At 40.0% G+C, this 19,838-nt stretch overlaps 1 protein-coding gene across 1 annotated transcript; it reads left to right on the plus strand.

Moving 5' to 3' along the window:
• Positions 1-1,509: 1,509 nt before the first annotated feature.
• Positions 1,510-19,598, plus strand: SRI (sorcin). The gene is made up of 8 exons (XM_049769151.1): positions 1,510-1,617; positions 2,557-2,640; positions 5,467-5,536; positions 13,482-13,525; positions 14,214-14,361; positions 14,921-15,034; positions 17,041-17,099; positions 17,841-19,598. The coding sequence occupies exons 1-8, from the start codon at positions 1,567-1,569 to the stop codon at positions 17,865-17,867; spliced, it is 597 nt and encodes a 198-aa protein (XP_049625108.1). The 5' UTR covers positions 1,510-1,566; the 3' UTR covers positions 17,868-19,598.
• The last annotated feature ends 240 nt before the right edge of the window (positions 19,599-19,838 follow it).

Raw genomic sequence — 19,838 nt, forward strand, 5'->3', positions numbered from 1 at the left:
TCATTGGTGTAGTCCTGAGAAGCCAGACCAAGAAATTATGTGTCAAAAGACCCAAAACTTTAAAACTATTAGAAGAAAATATAAAGTGAAAGTTTCATGTTTAGACCATGGCAATGATCACCCACAATAGCATTGCAGGGTGTGGTACCATTATTTAAAACAAAGAAAAACAAAAGCTTTCTCATGCCCTGATGCTCATGGAATTCAGTCCAGGACTGGCCCTGGGAGGTGGACAGAAATCATGACTCTTAGTGTCCACCAGATGTTTTCTTGATTTATTATAGCTTTGGTAACCCTGTTCACCAAGCAAAGTCATCAGAGCAGATACTCAATACTGGTTCCACTGAGCTCTGACCAATATTAATGACTCTTCAAAACTTCAAAACAAAGACCACAAAAATGTTGGTCTATGTCTTTAAACAAAAATATTCGGGAAAACATTCTATGTGACTAAAATCACTAGAAACTAAACCAAAGTAAAAATGTCTCTCCTGATTTTACTGCAACTGAGGGAAAAGAAAAATAGATCTGAGCGTTAAGTTCAACATTTAACATCCTTTTTACCCGCATTATTTAGCAACACTCTAGGCTCTCCCTTAACCTTTCTTAACTTTAGGCTCTCTTAACTTTTCTTGCCTTAGGGCCAGTGAGTAATTTTGAAGAGAGATTGTTTTTGCCTGAATCATTCAGATAGTTTTCAAACTCAGCTTTGAGACCACACCCTGTGTGGCTGTGGGGCCTCCTAAATAGGTCCTTGGGTTCGCTTTCCGCAGTGCTCGGGGGGACCCTGAGATACCAGGGTCGAACCAGGATCTCCAGCTGGCATGTGTTCTCAGCCCGATGAGCTCTAACCAACTGTTTAAAGGAAGGTTTGGGCAAGGCTGCAAAGCCCTGCCCAGTAAAGGGCCTCAGTCCTCCGCAAGCCATCTCCAAGCAACGCCAGCTTAACTAGCAAAGAAGTTCCCTTAGTGAAGAAACTCATTTCTGCAGTTGTATGAAACATGCAACTCCCAGGCTAAAGCCCTGAGCATCGGGCTCCTGCAGCTAGCTCCTCTTTCCAAAAGCACTAACTTAGCCTGATCTTCCAACCATCACCCACAGGTGCCCGGAGCCATTAGTCTCTCCTCCCCAAAGTCACAACTGCAAGAAGGGTGGGCCACGCTCACTAAAGTTACTTAACAAAACAAACACCAAAACGAGGAGGGGGGGGGGGGAATCTCCGAGAAGGAAGAAGTGGGGGGAGAGGAGAATTCCGGGGGCCCAGTACAGTGTCGGTCGGAAGGTGCCATTCTCTTGGGAGGGAGAAAGGGGCGGGTGTGCCTGGCCGCCCAGACCCGAAGCGAGGCCGGGCCCGGGAGGGTGCTCGCCCTCCGCAGGCCGCAGCCAACGTAGCAGAGGGAAGTGGGGTGAAGCTGGGTCTCAAGCGGGGCTGAGGCCCCCGACGGATTCGCGGGCGTGGGGCGCGGCCCCTGCACCGTGCGCGTGGTGCGCTCCAGGGCGGTCCCGGGCCTGGGCAGGAGGGCAGCGGGGAGGCGGGGCGCTGGGCGCGGCAGCTCAGTCCACACCATGGCGTACCCCGGGCACCCTGGCGCCGGCGGCGGGTACTACCCAGGAGGGGTAAGTGCTGCCTGCTCTTGGGCTCCCAGAGGCCACCGTGGGGACCAGGCCTTGGGGGCGATGCTCGCGACTTCTCCTGCTCTTCTGAGTCGCCCCAGGCCGCTGTCTTCGGGTTGCTCTCTTCCTTCCTGCTCCTCTGCCCACCGAAAGCCCGCACCCCTAGATGGCACCGCGGGAGGGCCGGGAGCAGGGTGCTTGTGTCCGCCCAAGCGCACCCAGTCGCCCTTGGGGGGGCTGCATGGGTTGGTGCAACCTGGCTGCTGACTTCCTCCTCCTTCTCCTCCTTCTTAGAAGAGCCATTTTAGTCTACAGTGGACCTGAGGCCATCCTCTTTCCCTGCCAAAGAAAAGGGTGTTGGGAGTCCTAGAAAGTCGGATAGAGTAAAAAAAAAATAATAGGGCGCCCCACCTTGCGAGTCGAGGATGCGAGTTTTGGGAACTGCTCTTAGTAGGAATGTTCCCTCTCTGGGTGTCCCCGTCCAGCTTTGAATAATACTTCGCTCCATGCCCTGAGCTACACCTGCTCAGTATTTTTTTTTGCACCTCCAGACTTGTTTGGCTCCTATCACACTTTACAAATACCTTCCCCGTTATACATGAGTGAATAAACAGAAGAACAGTTCTGAGCCCCTTGCCTGGGTTGCGTTGACATCAGTGACCACGCATGGACGATTTGTCTTAAAATGTCCCCACTTAGGTACAGGTCACTGTCAAGACCAACTCATGGCTGGTAAGGGTGAGCTCTGTCTACCGCGTGAAGGATCCTATGCCTTCTGTTTTAAAATGATAAGAGGAGAGTGAGGCTTGCCTTCCTCTGGGCCAGGTGGTGGTTGGTGGGTAAATGATGGGGAGGGCAGGCAGTTGTCTGACTTGGCACATGGGCACCTCCTGGTAAAAATCTTGATTCAGAGGAATGAAGTTTCTGTTTCCTGTTTCACAGTATGGAGGGGCTCCCGGAGGGCCTGCATTTCCAGGACAAACTCAGGATCCTCTCTACGGGTACTTTGCTGCTGTGGCTGGGCAGGTGAGCTTTCATCTACTATGGAAACGTGCTTGATTACACATTAAAGGGCACAGGAGAAGTTAGGTTTGCTCTGGAAAAGAATCCTATTGCTTCTAGGAGAGGAAAAAGAGACAAAAGGCAATTTATCAGTATGGACGTTTGCTTTTATCTGGATGTAAAACATGTAACACTTTGCCCTTTTATTTTAGAACAAATTAAGGCAACGTGTTACTTGTGCTGTTTCAAGTCAATTCAAAACAAAACTTGTGATTGAATTGGGGTCAGATATTTGAAAAGCAGGGGAATTCTAAACTTCGAAAATGGAACCACCTTTTGCAGAACTATGGAGAAAATAGCGGTTTTGAACATTAAACTCCTTTCCTGACCCCTTAAAGATATGCACCAGTAATATTTAGCCAGGTTATCATAGACACATTTGGTCTGGTTTGAATTTTATTGTAAGTTAATTACCCCTTAGAAAAAACTGATTTATGCAAAAAATCTACATTGCTTCCAAAGTAAGTTGCTACCTGGAAATTACCAGGAAATTAAGATTGTGCAGTTATTTCCCTTTCATGAAAATTTGGTTACTAGGTCAGCTCTTCTATGTCCATATTAGGTATGTGGTTGGTTTACCTGTAGAAAAAATGAAAGTCAACTTCCCCCTTCCTTCTGAGTTGTGTGAAAGGTGACCAAGGTCTTGAGGGAACATTTCTCTCACAGAGGGGATGTTTGCTGTTAATTCAGTTCAGCTTTGTTTTTACCAAATGCTAGAAATGACAGAATCCTTAAGTGAAATTGCCTTCCATGGGACCAAAAATTTAAGACCCCTCTATTACTATAACATCCAAAAAAAAAAGTTAGAGAGCCTGAATGGAAAATTGTGGTGAAACCTGAAAAAGCTTCACCTTAGGTATTCACCTTCACTGTATTTCTTGATAGTATCTATGAAACCATCAGAGGCAGCAAACCTCTAGGCTCTAGTATTCTTAGATTGCCACCACTGCCTTCAAGGTGTAAGTGACCCTACCTCCTTAACTTTCAGCAGCCCTGGGGCTGTAGCATATCCATTGTCTGCCACATTATTGATCCTGCTCCTCATGTAGAATTTATGATGCCTCTGGGCTTAAGGATTTGAGTACTTTTGTTTTAAAATCATTAACATAATTTATTTGTTACATTGGTCAGCTAATGAATAGGTTCCGGGGACTTGTTATTTTCTAGCTGTAATTATGATCTGTAGAAACCTTTCACCACAAAAGTAAAGGTATTGGAACTATAGAGATAGTGCAAAGGATAAGATGCCACAACCCTGTATGCCCTGTGTCCCTGGATTGGTACTACCTGGTCTCTCTGAATACTGTTCATTGTGTCCCTTGAGCACCACTGGGTTTGGCTCTGGCCTGTTGACTGGGAGGGACCTCTAGGCCTCCTCAGCTCAGCTTGAGAGCCTCTCCCATCCCTCCATCTTCCCCCCCCAAAAAAATGATGAAGGAGGTTTCTTTATAAACCAAGCTTTACATTTACTGAGCTGATCTGTGTTCTCCCATCATCAGCATTGCCACCACTAAAACTAAAGAGGAATACAGTTTGAGGGGGAGGGATGTCACACCCTGTGGTGGTGCTCAGATATTACTCCTAGGTCTGCACTCAGAAATCACTCCTAGCAGTACTTGGGAACCATAATGAATACTGGGGATTGAACACCAGTCAACCATGTGCAAGGCAAATAAATGCCTTACCCACTGTTTTATCACTTCAGCCCCAATTTTGTTTGTTTTTTTTTTATTTTTGGGCCACACCCAGCGGTGCTCAGGGGTTACTCCTGGCTTTCTGTTCAGAAATAGCTCCTAGCAGGCATGGAGGACCATATGGGACGCCGGGGTATCGAACCAACCACCTTAGGTCCTGGATCGGCTGCTTGCAAGGCAAACACCGCTGTGCTATCTCTCCGGCCCCTTCAGCCCCAATTTTTAAGCAACTACATACTTTTATTTTTTAATTTCTAATTTGAAGTTTCCTACCTTATGCTGAAGAACAGTTTGTGATAGAAACCGTTCTCAGGGCTGAGAAGATAGATAGTACAATGTTCAGAGTTACTGCCTTGTACATAACTGTCCTGTGCTCTGTCTCTGGCATGCTTTATAGTTCCCATGAGGCCCTCCAGGAGTGTCCCTGAGCTCTGTCAATAGTGGCATCTTAAAGCAATGACAGTAACAAAAACAACTAGTTTTCTACTTGCCTTTGTATATTTAAGCGTACCATGAATGGGCGAGGAAAAAAGCTCTTTACCTCAGTTACTTTATTAAAAAAAAAGCTGTTATATTTGAGAGTGTTTGTACCATATCCAAATCCAGTACCTTAAAGGAAATGATGAAAAGAGCTTTGTAATGCTAAAATAGAATTATAAAAATCATTTGACCACCTATATTTTGAGAAAAAAATCTAGGAAATCTGCCTTCTTTATGAGAACAAACAGCGCCTCTCAATTATACTGAAGCCTAATATAACCTTCTCTCAGGGGTGATATCAACTGCTTTGGAAAACATTGTATTAAACATTGTACTAAAATTTCTTAATTATGAAGTTAGAGTGTGGTATTGAATTCCCCCAGTATACTTGTAGGTTAAAAATATATGTTTAATTTTTGGCCCCAGTTATTATTCACTTGCTGAAGAAGTCTTAACACAAGTCTTAAATGTGTATCTTTCATCATTGGATGGTTTCTGAATGTAGAAAGGAAAGGGATGCCTACTTTTTGAAGGCCTTTCTTTAAAAGTATTTTTAAATGTTTCTTACAAAATAATACCCATTTTTTATTCTTTCTCTTTATTTTTACCTCCCAAGGATGGGCAAATAGATGCGGATGAACTGCAGAGATGCCTGACGCAGTCGGGCATTGCAGGAGGATATAAACGTAAGTAGTTGGCATCAGAATTTCTCTAAAAGAAACTTGAGTTATTTTCTGTCATTAAAATTTTTTTATTTATTTTTATGTTGCAAGTTTGGCTTTCAGCACTGCATGTTTTAGAAGTACAGTCTCACACCTTATCAAATATGTCACTGTTGCAACTACTACCAGAATTTCAGTGGCCTCCATCACTCCAGTAGAGGAACCCTCCCCATCTGCTGCTCCTTCCCTATCACCACCCTCTGGTTACCATAGATCTGTAGCCAGAAGGCAAGAATTTGGTTTAGATTTATGTGCTTTGCTTGGTGTCTTCATATTCCATATGAATAATTCATCTGCTGTTAATCATTTACTTCTTTTTTTGTTTGTTTTTGGGTCACACCCAGCAGTGATCAGGGATTACTCCTGGCTCTATGCTCTGAAATTGCCCCTGGCAGGCTCAGGGGACCATATGGGATCCCAGGATTTGAACCACTGTCCTGCATGCAAGGCAAACGCTCTACCTCCATGCTATCTCTCTGGCCCCTATCATTACTTCTGACTTATTTCACTTAGTACAATCTCCACCAATTCCATTCATGTTGTTTCAAGTGGCAAGATTTTATGATATATATTAGGGCATGGTATTAATGGTGATGAGCCAGGAAAGCTCCTTAAAAATTTCACTCTCTCTCTAAGCCAAGATTTTATCTATTTTCTTTTCTTTATTTTATTTTATAATTAATATTTCCACATCTCTAACATCTTTGCCAGTCATTCATTGTTGGGCATGGGTTGTTTCCATAATTTATCCATTATAAATGGAAGTGTAGGGCAAGAGAGACAGACAGTACAGAGGCAAGGCACTTGGTTTACATGAGCCAACCCTGCTCCAACCACTTAGCACTCATGATCACTAATAGGAATTGCTTCGGCACACTGCGCCAAGAGTAACCCCTGAGCACTGCCAAATTTGGACCCAAAACAAATAAAGTGCTATAATAAATATAGAATGTGTCTATCTTCTAATTACATAGGTACCTAGGGCCAGAGCGATACCACCTTGCATGCAGCCAATCTGGGACTGACCCAGGTTCGATTCCTGGCATCCAATATGGTCCCCCAAGCCTGCCAGGAGTGATTTCTGAGTGCAGAGCCAGGAATAACCTCTGAGCACCACTGTGGCAAAAAAACAAATAAATAACTAGATAGGTACTTAGATACTCAGAAGTGTAACTAACCAAGAAACCAGAGGCAGAATTTTGGGTCCTGAGGTAGAGCTATTTTGAATATTTTGAGGTGCCGCTGTACTGTTTTCCATTGAAGCTGCACTATACATTCCCGCCATCTGTACACGAGTTTCTTTTTCTCCAAAGTGTTTGATATTTTGGTAGTTACTATGATTGTAGCCTTCCTAGAAACAGCTTATCTGATCTAGTAAAAGAATTTCAAAAGCTGGGTCTTGGGAGTTTGTATGGGATTAGGGACCCAGTTTATCCCCCATCACAGCATGCCCCCTACTCAGCTCTGTTGCAGGATCTAGGTGGTCCCTACTATCACAGAGTCTTATCACTGAATGGGCTGGACTGGTTGTCCCACTTTTACTAGGAGTCCATGCCCCCTTCTCACTCCCCAACTTCCTGAGAACTACTTGGAAGCCCACTCAGAAAGATTTCTTTATTTTTTTTAATTTAAATAATTTCTTTATTTAAACACCGTGATTAAAAACTTAATTGTAGTTGGGTTTCAGTCATAACAAGAACACCTCCTTCATCCATGCAACCTTCCATTCACCAATGCCCCCATCTCTTTCCTCCCCTAACTCACCCCCATATTCGAGACAGATCCTCTACGTCCCTCACTCACTGACATTGTTATGATAGTTATCACCATAGTTATTTCTCAAACTGCACTCTCCACTCTTTGTGGTGAGCTTTATATCTTGAGCCAGTCCTTCCAGCCCTCAACTCTGAGTATTATTTCAATGTCTTTAATTTCAGAACTATTTCTAAAGCTATTAGGTTGTTTACTTTTTCAAAATGTTACTTTGATTCCCTCCACGGACTGCCAGGAGTGAACTCCGAATACAAGGCCAGGTATAGCCACTGAGTACCCCTGATGTAGCTCCTAAACAACTACTTAGTTGAAAACGGTTCTTAATAAATCAGTCCACACCAGCCACATTTTATGGGGTGGGGGGAAATGTCTTACATTTGAGCTTTGTGTCTTTAGACCAAGAACCAATGAGACCTCTTATGTGGCCTCCTTCTCCAGGGAGGACTTAAGGTACCGAAATAAAATCTGCCAGGTTGGGTGACATCAATGAGAGGAGCTAACATTCACTGCTGTGTGCCAAGAGCCACCTCTGCCCTGAGCCAGGTGGTATTTAGGGTTTTGAATTGCAGGTCCTAGAGTGCTGCCCCATTTCCGGGTTCCTACACGGCCAGTCTTCAAGTACCTTTTGGGATCTGGGCTCTGCCTGGCCTCACAGCTCTATCTGGGGTACGGCTTACTATAACACCCTCAAAACTCCAGGCTTCTTTCCCCTTTCCACATCTCTCTGCTGGAAACATGAGGCCTCTGAGAAGAAAAGTCTGCTTCTAATTTCTGAACTCTGGACATGTTTGTACACTACACCTGCTACCTTAGTACCTCATGGTCATGACTGGCTGTCTTACAGTTAACACTTGCACCTTCTTTGATCTTTGGAAGCTGGAGCTGAGGAGCCTTTGCAAAGACACTGTATCCTTGCTGTATATTCACAACACACACACACACACACACACACACACACACACACACACACAATGCCACCAGGACAAATATCTAAAAAAAAATAATACTGATAGCTCAGATACCTTCCCTACTAATTTCTTTGCCATGTGTTTGTTGAAATGAACAATATATCAAACCTCCATTTCTCAGACTAGGTGTGAACGAACATGCTTAAATTAAAATTCTCACATGAGAATTTTCATATGAGACAGAGGAGATTTGGGCCACGGAAGCACGTGGTACTCCTGCTATTCCTAGTGTGATGCTGGGGATGGAACAAGGAACAAGGGATTTAGCTATGCAAGGCAGGGCCCTAAACTCTGCTATCTCTCTGACCCTACTAAGGGCATTTTCTTTTTTTGGACTGCCATAGTATATATACTAGATTAGTTTATTGTGTGTGTGCGGGGGGGGGGGTGCATGGTGTCTAGGAGTGCTGAGGGCTTAGTTCTGGTTTTGTGCTCAGTGATCACTCTTGGCAGGGATGGAAGACTGTATGAGTTACTGAAAATTGAACCCGGATTGCCCACATGCAAGGCAAATGCTCTACCCTCTGTACTCTAGCTATCAAGATTCACTTCTTTTTAAAAATTATTTACATTTCTATTTTTATGATCTTTTATTTTATGACTTGCATATCTTGCTAACATTTCCTTGCTGAGATGGAATATGGGAGGAAACATCTATGTTTCTGTCATTTTATCTATTCCTAAACAAAGCAACATTTTCCAAATTGGATTTTTTTCCCCAAAAAATACTGTCATAAGCACTGTATTTAAATTGTTCATAGTTAAAACTTTAGCAACTGGAACAGAGGTCAGAGAGCAGAGTTTATAGGAGTGAATGAAGTCACAATAGAGACTATTACTTTGCACACATCTTTTCTGTGGAGCGAACCGACAGGTTTTAGAATCTGACTTACAATTTGGGCTGTACATATTTGGAGAGAAATCCTTCCTTAAAAAACTTTTATTTGAGGAAGCCACATTTGGGGATGGCCTGCAATCCCTGAGTTATAAAGAAATCATTGCTGAGTCATCCAGAGCATGTGATGAATTCATGGGCTTGTTGTCATCTGTTTATAGTGGCAGTAAGAAACAGTCCACCTCTTCACTGATAAAGTTCATGGGAAGCTTTTTGTTTGTTTGTTTAACTTTATTGAAACCATTGTGATTATCAAAGTTCTTTATAGTTCTTTATAGTTGGGTTTCAGACATACTCTATTACAGGGCCAATCCCACCCACCACCAGTGTCAACTTCCCTTCACCAATGTTCCCAGAGTCCATCCTATGCCACCTCTTCCTGTCTCTTAGCCTGCCAAGTCCATTCTAAGTTTTGATGTTTAAAGTTTGGGTCTCAGGATTTTATTGTTGTTGACTCTGTTATTGTTATTCAGTACTGTCCTTAACTACCAATGCACTGAGACCTCTTGACCCCTATCCCCCATCCTTTCATATATATGTTTCTCCTCTTCCACTCAATTTCTTTTCTTCTCACTATACTATGGAGCCTAGAGTGTTCTCGACAACTTGCCATGGGGAGTTTTGTAGTACAGAAATGACATATAGTCATTGGTCTCTTAAACCAATTTTCAAATACAATATAAGACCATTTGGGGGCTAAGAGTCCAATGCCTCTATGCACCTGTTTTTTATTGTTAATATTGCTATTTTTAACTGTCATTGTTTTTGTAGTTTTGATTTTATTTTAGTTATTATTTACAACACTGTTAGTGATAGGGTTTCCTGCATATAATGTTTCAATTTACACCCTCACCTGGGTATTTGCTCCACTATTATGTTCCGCCTTCCCCTACTCAGCCCCAGATATCCTTGTTGTGGTAAGTGCAGTTCTGTAGACCAGTTCTCAGGCTCTATATCTTGGACATTTGGTGTCCCCTTAATATATTTCTTTATATCCCATAGATGAGAAAGATCATGATCTGCCCATCTCCTTCTCACTCTTCCTCTGACTAACTTCATTCTGAGCAATACTCAGGTCAGATGATGGACACCTGCTTAATAATTTTAAAAGGAAACATCCATTCCTAGAAGTGGAGTTTGTAAGCAAATTGTTGTACAATAATATAGTTAATTCATCTTTTTTATTTTATTTATTTATTTATTTGGTTTTTGGGCCACACCCAGTGATGCTCAGAGGTTACTCCTGGCTAATGCTCAGAAATCGCTCCTGGCTTGGGGGACCATATGGGACGCTGGGGGGTTGAACCACAGTTTATCCTAGGTTAGCACATGCAAGGCAAACGCCCTACCGCTTGCACCACAACTCCAGCCCCCATCTTTTTTATTTTTGTCCTTTATTATAAGTGTTCCCCTTTATTATAAGTGTTGAAGAAGCTCCTGGAATATTATTTTCTGTCAGACTTTCTGTGGATTCCTCCTAGAAGAAAAGATGTTTGAACCTGTCTATTGGAATGAATTACAAAAAAAGAATCTAGTAAATAAAAGACAACTTATAGCAGTTATTCCTTTGTGAAAATTTTAAATTAAAAAACAGCTTCAAGAAAGGCTAATTCTGTGATTAAAAAAATAAAAATTGAGAAAAAATAATAAAATTTGAGGAAAAAATAGAATTGAGTAACAGCCTTCCTTCCTCCTCTTTTTCTCTTACCTTCTTTTTCCATGCCTCTGTGTTCAGAGATCACTCGTGGCCATGCTTGGAGAACCAGAGATGCGGTGTCAGGGGTCAAACCATGGTGGGTTATGAACAAGGCAAGCACCCTACCCGCTGTACTATCTCTGCAGTCCTCTTTTCTTTTTAATCACTGAATTATATTCTATGGTCTGCATTAGCTTATTTATTCACATCCCCAAGAACAAAAAATGAAATTGAGCAAGTGTTTTCCTCACAAAGACATGTTCATCTAGACTGGAATGAGTTTTGTTTGTCTGTTTGGGTTCTCTGGTCACTTTGATTTACTGCCCTTTGTATTATCATCCTCTGAAATCATTCTCACAACAAAGACACAAGCACTCCTGACACAAGCTCTAATCTGTAGCTCTAAGGATCTTTAGTTTCTTTTTAATGTCTCTAAAACAAAAAGCTGAATAGCTTAGCAGGGTCTGATGTGCAGCCTCTTCAAACAATACATGTCTCTTTTGCCTGCTTTGAATATAACTTTCTGGCTTCTCTTAATTGGTGGGGTAGGGTACAGGAAGGGCAAACCCAGCAATGCTTAGCAGTTATTCCTGGCAATGCTTGGAGCAGGTGATAAATAAGAGATTTTTGATAATATATATGCTAAGCACAGGGCTTTTACAAGTGAAAATCAATAGTTTATACTCTCTGGAATAGTTACAATAATGATTTAGCTTAGTATTATCTTAAATTTAGTTTTGCTAGAGAAAACAAGTGAAGCTAGAAAGAGTTGTGAAGATGGATCATTTTATATGCATCTTAACAAGCATCAGAACTTATTTCAGCTTTATCTGTATAACGTCAATTTACTTTAAGAATTTTGGTGTCTATACAGTAATCCCTTCAAAGACATTAATTCCTATAAACACTCTGTAAGATGCAAGGTCTTAATTTACTTCTGAGTTCCTAATGCTTGGGTAGGATGCTCGTAGATGGATATCATCTAATTTCTCAGTGAGTAGAAATCCCCACAGAACACCTTCAAACTAGAGGTGAACTCTAAGGCTTCTGAGAGTTACCATCACTGAATTAATTGCACATGGGGCCTCATTCCAGGATGCTCTTATTAGTTCTAGTTACCATGTTTATCATATTTACTTTATTTCACATATTAAGCTTATATAGTTCTAGTGTTATTGAGGTAAGTTTACTCTTCAGTGTCTTACATCTTAGCAAAAAGAAAAATGATTAAACATCAAGTCAGCAAAAACAACTACTTATAGTCAGTAGTAAACTGGGATAAAGTTACTTTGTATTCCTACTCCCCGTTGTAGATAATAAATAATACATTATGGTTCTTATAGTGAATTTATCTTATTGTATTACCATTTTAAAGGCAAGACAATACCTTCAAAGACACTCCCTAGGGTGTGGAGCAAATGTTTTGCACGTGGGAAGCCATAGGTTTGATCTTCAGCACCAACCTAACCCAGATCTCCGGCACCACCTCATATGGAAATACTATTATTACCACAATAATGGGGAAAATAACTTTTTTCTGAAAGATTATATATATATATCTATTATAGATATAGATATAGATATAGATATAGATATAGATATAGATATAGATATAGATATAGATATAGTATCTTACCCAAGAATAAGGGCACATCTCTCAACTTCAGTAATGGTCAGTGTGTTAACTTTGTTTTTTTTGTGTGTGTGTGTGTGTGAGTTTTTTTGTTTTGTTGATTTTTTTTTTCCCTTGGCCACATCTGGTTGTACTCGGGTTCCTCCTGTCTCATCACTCAGGAATTACTGCTTGTGGACTTAGGGAGCCACAAGAAATGTTGGGGTCAGCCACATTCAATGCAAATACTCTATCCACTGTACTATTGCTACATGTTATTGTTACTTTACTATTGCTACATATAGCCCATGTTGACATTCTTGTTTTGCCTATAAGCCCTACTCATTTTCTTTTGAAGAAAATTCTATATATCTTAACATTCTTTGTCTCTAAAAGTAAAAAACAGATACCTTCCCCCTCAAATTTGAAAACTATGATACCTAAAACTATTAAAAGCATTCTATAGTTAGCAATATTATGTAAATGAACAGTATTAATAGTACCTAAAAATATTTCTTTTAAAGTTAACAGAACTTTATAGTCAAGTTTTAGTTCTAGAAGAAATTCTCTCACAGAAAAAATATATAAAGAGGACCAGAATGATGGCACAGTGGGCAGGGAATTGGCCTTGCATGCAGCCAATCTGCTTTCACTCCTGGGCATCCTATATGGTCCTCTGAGCCTGACAGCAGAAATTTTTGAATGTGGAACCAGGTAGGGCATTTGCCTTGCACATGGCTAACCCAGGATGGACCTCGTTTCGATCCCAGGCATCCCAAATGATCCCCCAAGCCAGAAGCAATTTCTGAGCGCATAGCCAGGAGTAATTGAGTGTCACCGGGTGTGTTCCCCCAAAGAAAACAAACAAAAATGTATAAATGATCACATTCTGTAGTGTATTTAATATAAGCACTTTCTGAAATTTGAAATTGTATTAATATGTTGTACTTTTCTTGACTTAACAGCTTTTAACTTGGAGACTTGTCGGCTGATGGTTTCAATGCTGGATGTATCCTTTTCTTATTTTTTAAGAGTATTTTTTCCTTTACCAAAAATAGTTACTTCAAAGTAACAAGTACCTATAAAATTTTTTCAAAATAATTTTCTTTTAAGATGCAAAAGAAATGAAAAGGGAAGGAAGTTTGACAAATAGAATGTAACTTGTTTAAGAATCCAAGAAGGCCTGGAGAACAAATAGAGAAGTTAGTGGTCAGAGGAAATTGATGTTTTAATATTGATTAATCTGTGGGATTTCCTAACCTTCAAGCACTGGAATTTTTCACATGATAGTGGCTAAACTCAGTGAGCAAGTTCTGCCTTTGCAATATCTTACCTAATTTTCTAGGGAAATTTTCAGGAAAATTATGTGGGGTGTTAGACTCAGTTGGGATCTCAGGATGCAGGCTAACTGGACAAGGTGGAACCTCTGCAGAGTGGTACAGTTCTGGTAACAGGACCATCATATATATTCCCTACCATCCCATCCTAAAGATGATCACTTTTCCAGAGTACATAGAGCCATTCCTACATATGGCATCTATATATCAGTTTATATTCTTCTTATTCTATGCCAAGAGGAATCTAAAACTTTGAACCTTTTTATTAGAAACATTAAATTCCCTTACTCTTGATCTTTTACCTTCCTCTTGAGCATATGTTGCAAAGGAAAGTTGCTCTACTCCTTAATTACAGTTCAGAGAGATATGTCAGGCACAATGGGTTTCAATGAATTTAAGGAGCTCTGGGCTGTACTGAATGGCTGGAGACAGCACTTCATCAGTTTTGACAGTGATAGGAGTGGAACAGTGGATCCTCAGGAATTGCAGAAGGCACTGACTACAATGGGTAGGAACCATTTGATTTATATTTATTAAAAGTTGTTTTTCTTTTGATTTCTAAGAATGCATGCCAAATGAAAATGATATGTTTTGTAAAGTTTGTCCATAATTAAAAAGAGTGTTAATTTCTTTTTTTAAGTTTTTGGTTTTTAGCTCCTACCCCAAAATGCTCACAGGTTTCTCCTGGCTCTGTGCTCAGATGCCACTCCTGGCAGGCTTAGGGGACCTTATGGGATGTCAGGGATCAAAACCTACAAGGCAAACACCCTATTCACTATGCTATCGTTCTGGCTTATAGTGCTCAATTTTTAAAAACTTCTCTTGATTGGGGCCAAAACAATAGTATAGTGGGTAGGGTGCTTGCCTTGAATGCTGCTAGTCAGGTTTGGTTCGATTTCCAGAATCCCATATGATGCCCAGAGCCTGCCAGTAGTGATCTTTTCAGACAAAGCCAGGAATAAGCCCTGATGGCCACAACAAAAACAACAAAAAATGGTTCTTGATTATTTTTAGTGGTCTTTTTCCAATTCTTAAACTTACTTGCTAGATGATTTTTCTTCTTTTAGGATTTAGGTTGAGTCCCCAGGCTGTGAATTCAATTGCAAAACGATACAGCACCAATGGAAAGATCACTTTTGATGACTACATTGCCTGTTGTGTTAAACTGAGAGCTCTAACAGGTGAGGCTATTGAGATCTTGTCACCTGTCACCACAGGCCAAGTAGATACTTGGTACTTCTGAATTTTATCACTTTTTATTTTTATTAACTTCAGTATCCTGTTAACATTACTATTAAACATTTCTAACAGAATAAATCTGCATTTGCTTATATTTTGGGAAGCATTCTGTAATTAGGATAATCTTACATAGGCTGGGGCATTCTTTCAAAGATATGAATAATGCTTTGCATGCAGGAAGTCTAAACTCAATCCCTGGGAAATTTTCCCACACCCTGTTGGATCTGCATTTCACCTCCCCCGTAAAAGAATTCTAGTCAATTTTCACGAAAATGTTTCAAAATATAACTTCTTCCTTTAAAAAATCATAATATGAACAGTACTCTGTGATTCCCCCCCCCCCCATTATGTGACTAGTTAAAGCAATGCTTCTCAATTATTTTCTGTCATGCCCCCCTAGGAAGAAGAAAACATTTTTCGTGCCCCCGCGCTACTGTAAATAGTATCTTTATTAAAAAAAAACTTTAACCTGCAAAACAAAAATATATAAAATAATCTGAGCTGATTTTTAATCAGAGGTGAAGTCTGGATTAATGGCTAGATGTTTTGCAATGCATAGCTTTTCGAAGCGGGGTTTGAAGCAGGACACAGCAACTCTTAACTCCAAAGACATACAGAGACTTAAACACGGGGCTTAGCTTGCCGAGGTCAAATGTGCCCCCCTTTACAGAGCCTCGTGCCCCCCGGGGGGAGCGTGTCCCACTATTTGAGAAGCACTGAGTTAAAGGGAATGAAATTATTCAGTTATGTAGTTCTTTCCTAAATTCCTCTTATTGGAAAATAATTAGAAATTGTGGTCCTCTGGTTCAGAGCCTTTTCTTAAATGAAAATGCTTTAGTAATCTGATTTTTTTCTTTGCTTCTGCTTATATTTTCCTGTTCCATTCTTCTCATACATTTTTTTACAATGTGGTTTTATAATTTCTTAGCATCCTAACAAATATTTGAGGACAAAGTTCAGATTTGGGATTTTGATCACAGCCCTTTTTTTTTTTCATATTTCCATCATCTCCATCCATTTATTTTCTAGTTAAATAATATCATTTTTTATTTATTTTTTTGGGGTGTCACACCCAGCAGTGCTCTGGGGTTACTCCTGGCTCTACGCTCAGAAATCGTTCCTGGCTGGCTCAAGGGACCATATGAGATGCCGGGATTCGAACCACCGATCTTCTGCATGCAAGGCAAACGCCTTTTCTCCATGTTATCTCTCCGGCCCCATAATATCTTTTTTTAATTTTTTATTGAGACCATTGAGAACTACAAATTCTTCATAGTTGAATTTCAAGCATAATGATGGTAAACCAAAGTTTCCCTTGTGCATCTTGTACCTCTACCCTTAGCCTCCTGGGCTGCCAGTGTAGCAGATTTATTTTAAGTTTAGATTATTATAGTTTGAGCCTCTTAATTCTAATATTTATTTTTTTGTGATCGTGATTATGATTTGAAAGATGCAAAGCTTTTACTATCAATAATGTTTTCTTTCAGCTCCAAATAACTAAAGAGAAACAGCCAATTTCTACATCTTATACTCACTTATTCCATGTTTTTTTTGTTTTTGTTTTGGTTTTGGTTTTTGGGCCACGCCCGGCGGTGCTCAGGGGTTACTCCTGGCTGTCTGCTCAGAAATAGCTCCTGGCAGGCATGGGGACCATATGGGACACCGGGATTCAAACCAACCACCTTTGGTCCTGGATCGGCTGCTTGCAAGGCAAACGCCGCTGTGCTATCTCTCCAGGCCCTCACTTATTCCATGTTAAAACTATTCATTTAATTTATAATTCATTCAATTTGTATTTTTGTAAATGTATTCACATAACTCATATGACTTATTTGATTTTATATTTTTATATTGGTTGTACAATCTGAACCCAGTGCCAAAATAATTAATTGTAACTTCAAATGAATTATTTTAAAAGACCCATAAATTGTGCTCTGTTGTTTTACAGACAGCTTTCGAAGACGAGATACTTCTCAGCAGGGTGTCGTGAATTTCCCATATGATGATGTAAGTTTCACAAATGAAAAACTAAATAGGCAGGCAGGGGGCCAGGGCAGAGGCACAAGGGGTAGGGCAAGATGTACAACAAATAGACATTTCTTTTGTAGTTAACTTGTAAGAGAACATTTTAAGGATGCCAGGGTAGTCAAGATTTAAATGGTCTAGGAATAGATACAGAATATAAATATGTATACAGAATATATACTTCATTTATTACTATATCCAGACACTGATAAACATTAAAAGTCCTGAGTCAAAGTTCAACTCATTCTAAATACTTGCAAGTGTCTTTGCTCTGAGATTGAGAAAGGAGAATTTAGGAATAATGCCTTTCTCTCAGATCATTATGAAATTTTAGTCAGGTATCTCATTTCACATCATGCACTGCTGTGCTTGCTTTTGCCTTCTATAAACAAATAATTTGTCTTTGAGAAAAGCTCTGAAGCCCAAGGCTGTTCCAGGCACACATTCTTCATTGAGGATCCTGAAATCAACTTAAGTCACAATTCAAAATAATTTATCTTCTGAAGAGGTAATAGGGCTGTTTACAAGATTAGTTTACAAGACTGTAAACTAAGGAGTGCCGTCTTGTACTTCTTCAAAATACATGTCATCCCATCAATATTTGGGATTTAAGAAATTCTTTAAACCGTAAAAGGAATGTAAGGATTTGAGGAATCCTTTGGATAAAGAATTCTAGATTTTAAAACAGTATGTGAAGAAAATGTTGACTTTTCTTTCTTCCAGTTCATTCAGTGTGTCATGAGCGTTTAACCACAGAAGCTTGATGAACTAAATCGGCATTCAAACTGGAATTCTTCCCTGCTCTTGCTTTCTGCCTTCCACGATGCATATAAACTCCAGTCACCACGCTTCTGTCATGCTGTTGTAAAAACTTATTACTTCATATACTGCTGACGTTTGAGTTTTAGTTTTGATAATAAATTCTTTGGGATTTTAATAGTATGAGAACTGTTACACCATTCAGAGCTTCATTGTGTCTTGCTAAGCCCCTTGTATGTAAATTGAAGTATGCACATTTCAGGCATTCTGTATTGTTCACTGGGGGAGAGATACTAAAATCATGTCTTCAATAGACTACAGGTGTCATCTCCTCTCTTAGAAGGATGTTTACGTGTTATTGAAAGCTTTATGTGTCATGTATTATCAGCAAATAAATGATTTAGACCACTTAATGAAAAAGAAAAAAAAAGAAAAAGAATAGAGTTGTCCATGGTAAATCATATCAGAATACTCTGGAGTGGTTTTACAGCTTACAGCTCATTTTTTGACAGTGTAAATGGACAGAGAATTATATTCTGCCTCTTAAAACCTGATGAATAATTTGAGTGGTAAATACATTACTAAGTTCCTCTTGTCATTATTCATTTTGGCCTTTATGCCTTTAAAAAAATCTTTTGTTTCATTATGAGTTTCATTATGTAAAAAATATTAATTGAAAAAATTAGAGGATGACAGTACAGACAGTGGCTATTTTTAGCCAATGGAATCCTAGGTAACTTTAATTTCCTTGAGACATTTCAGTATTTTCCAAATATGTTTTCTTTCATTTAAAATCAGAAATCATTTTTTAATAATGATATTTCCATTTTGATATGCCAGTGTGTTCACACTTAAAAATATCACTCAGTGAGCGGGATTTGAGCACTACATGTATGAAGTGGGCCATGAATCTGATACTTGATCAGGGTTAAAACTTTCTACCCCTCACCATCAAGACTACCTAACTGGGCTAAATATTTCAGGCAGTGGTCCCCAAGCACTGCGAGGCGTGCCATCCAACTGGCATATTAGGCATCCAACTGTGTATTTTAGGGAGAGGTCTCCAAGTTCTGTTAAGCCTTTGATCTCCCACAAAGCATAAGGAGTGGAAAGATAATATTTACCACTAGGAGTCAGATGATGAGATTTTTTTTGCTTCCTTCCTACTAATTTTCAAACAGTCCCTGAGAAGTATCGTATTTTTAATGGTTAGCAAAATAATTTTTTAACCATACCATGATTCTAGATTCTAATGCTGACCATGCCTCTTTACTACAGAGGTAGCTTCACCATTTTAGATGATCTCAGCCTGTTTCCCCATATTTAGAGATAATCGCCATGGGGTAGTTGTGAATGATGGTTGTTGGCATAATAGACATAATATTGGCTTTAGTGTAGCCCTAGAATTTCCAAGTACCACTAGGTGTGGCCCTAGGGGTCCCTGGCCCCAAAAGGCCTGAGCAACATCACATTCTTAGAATTTAACATAGAAATGTCTGGCCACTGGACCAAGAAATAATCTGAGTGGCCCAGGATCCCTGAGCTCCACTTGGGGGAGCATCACCAAATAAATTAATAAAACTGGCCTGGTCTGCTGTTCTTTGCAAGGTAACACATCAAACAATAAAATCAGTCTATTTCTCTTTGACCAGGAGAAACTCTTATAGTATAACTTTCAGATATTAATTATATAAAAAATAAACATTTTATAATTTCCTGTGACTTTATTTTATTCAAGTGTTTCTAACATTTATATATTCAGCTAACATGTTTTCATAGTAAGTGGTCATACTAAATTACATCTCAACATATGAAACAGCCTGTCTTATAGTGAGCCTGGGTTTATTCCCGGTACACTAGCTGCCCAGGATCTCCTAATGAGGGAGGAAACTCATCATTAGAGTCCCAGAACTCTGTGGGCTTCAAACTCAAGGGAATCCGAGGAGAGCCTACATTGAGAAG

Source organism: Suncus etruscus, chromosome 1 (assembly GCF_024139225.1).
Source record: "Suncus etruscus isolate mSunEtr1 chromosome 1, mSunEtr1.pri.cur, whole genome shotgun sequence".
Lineage (NCBI taxonomy): Eukaryota > Metazoa > Chordata > Mammalia > Eulipotyphla > Soricidae > Suncus > Suncus etruscus.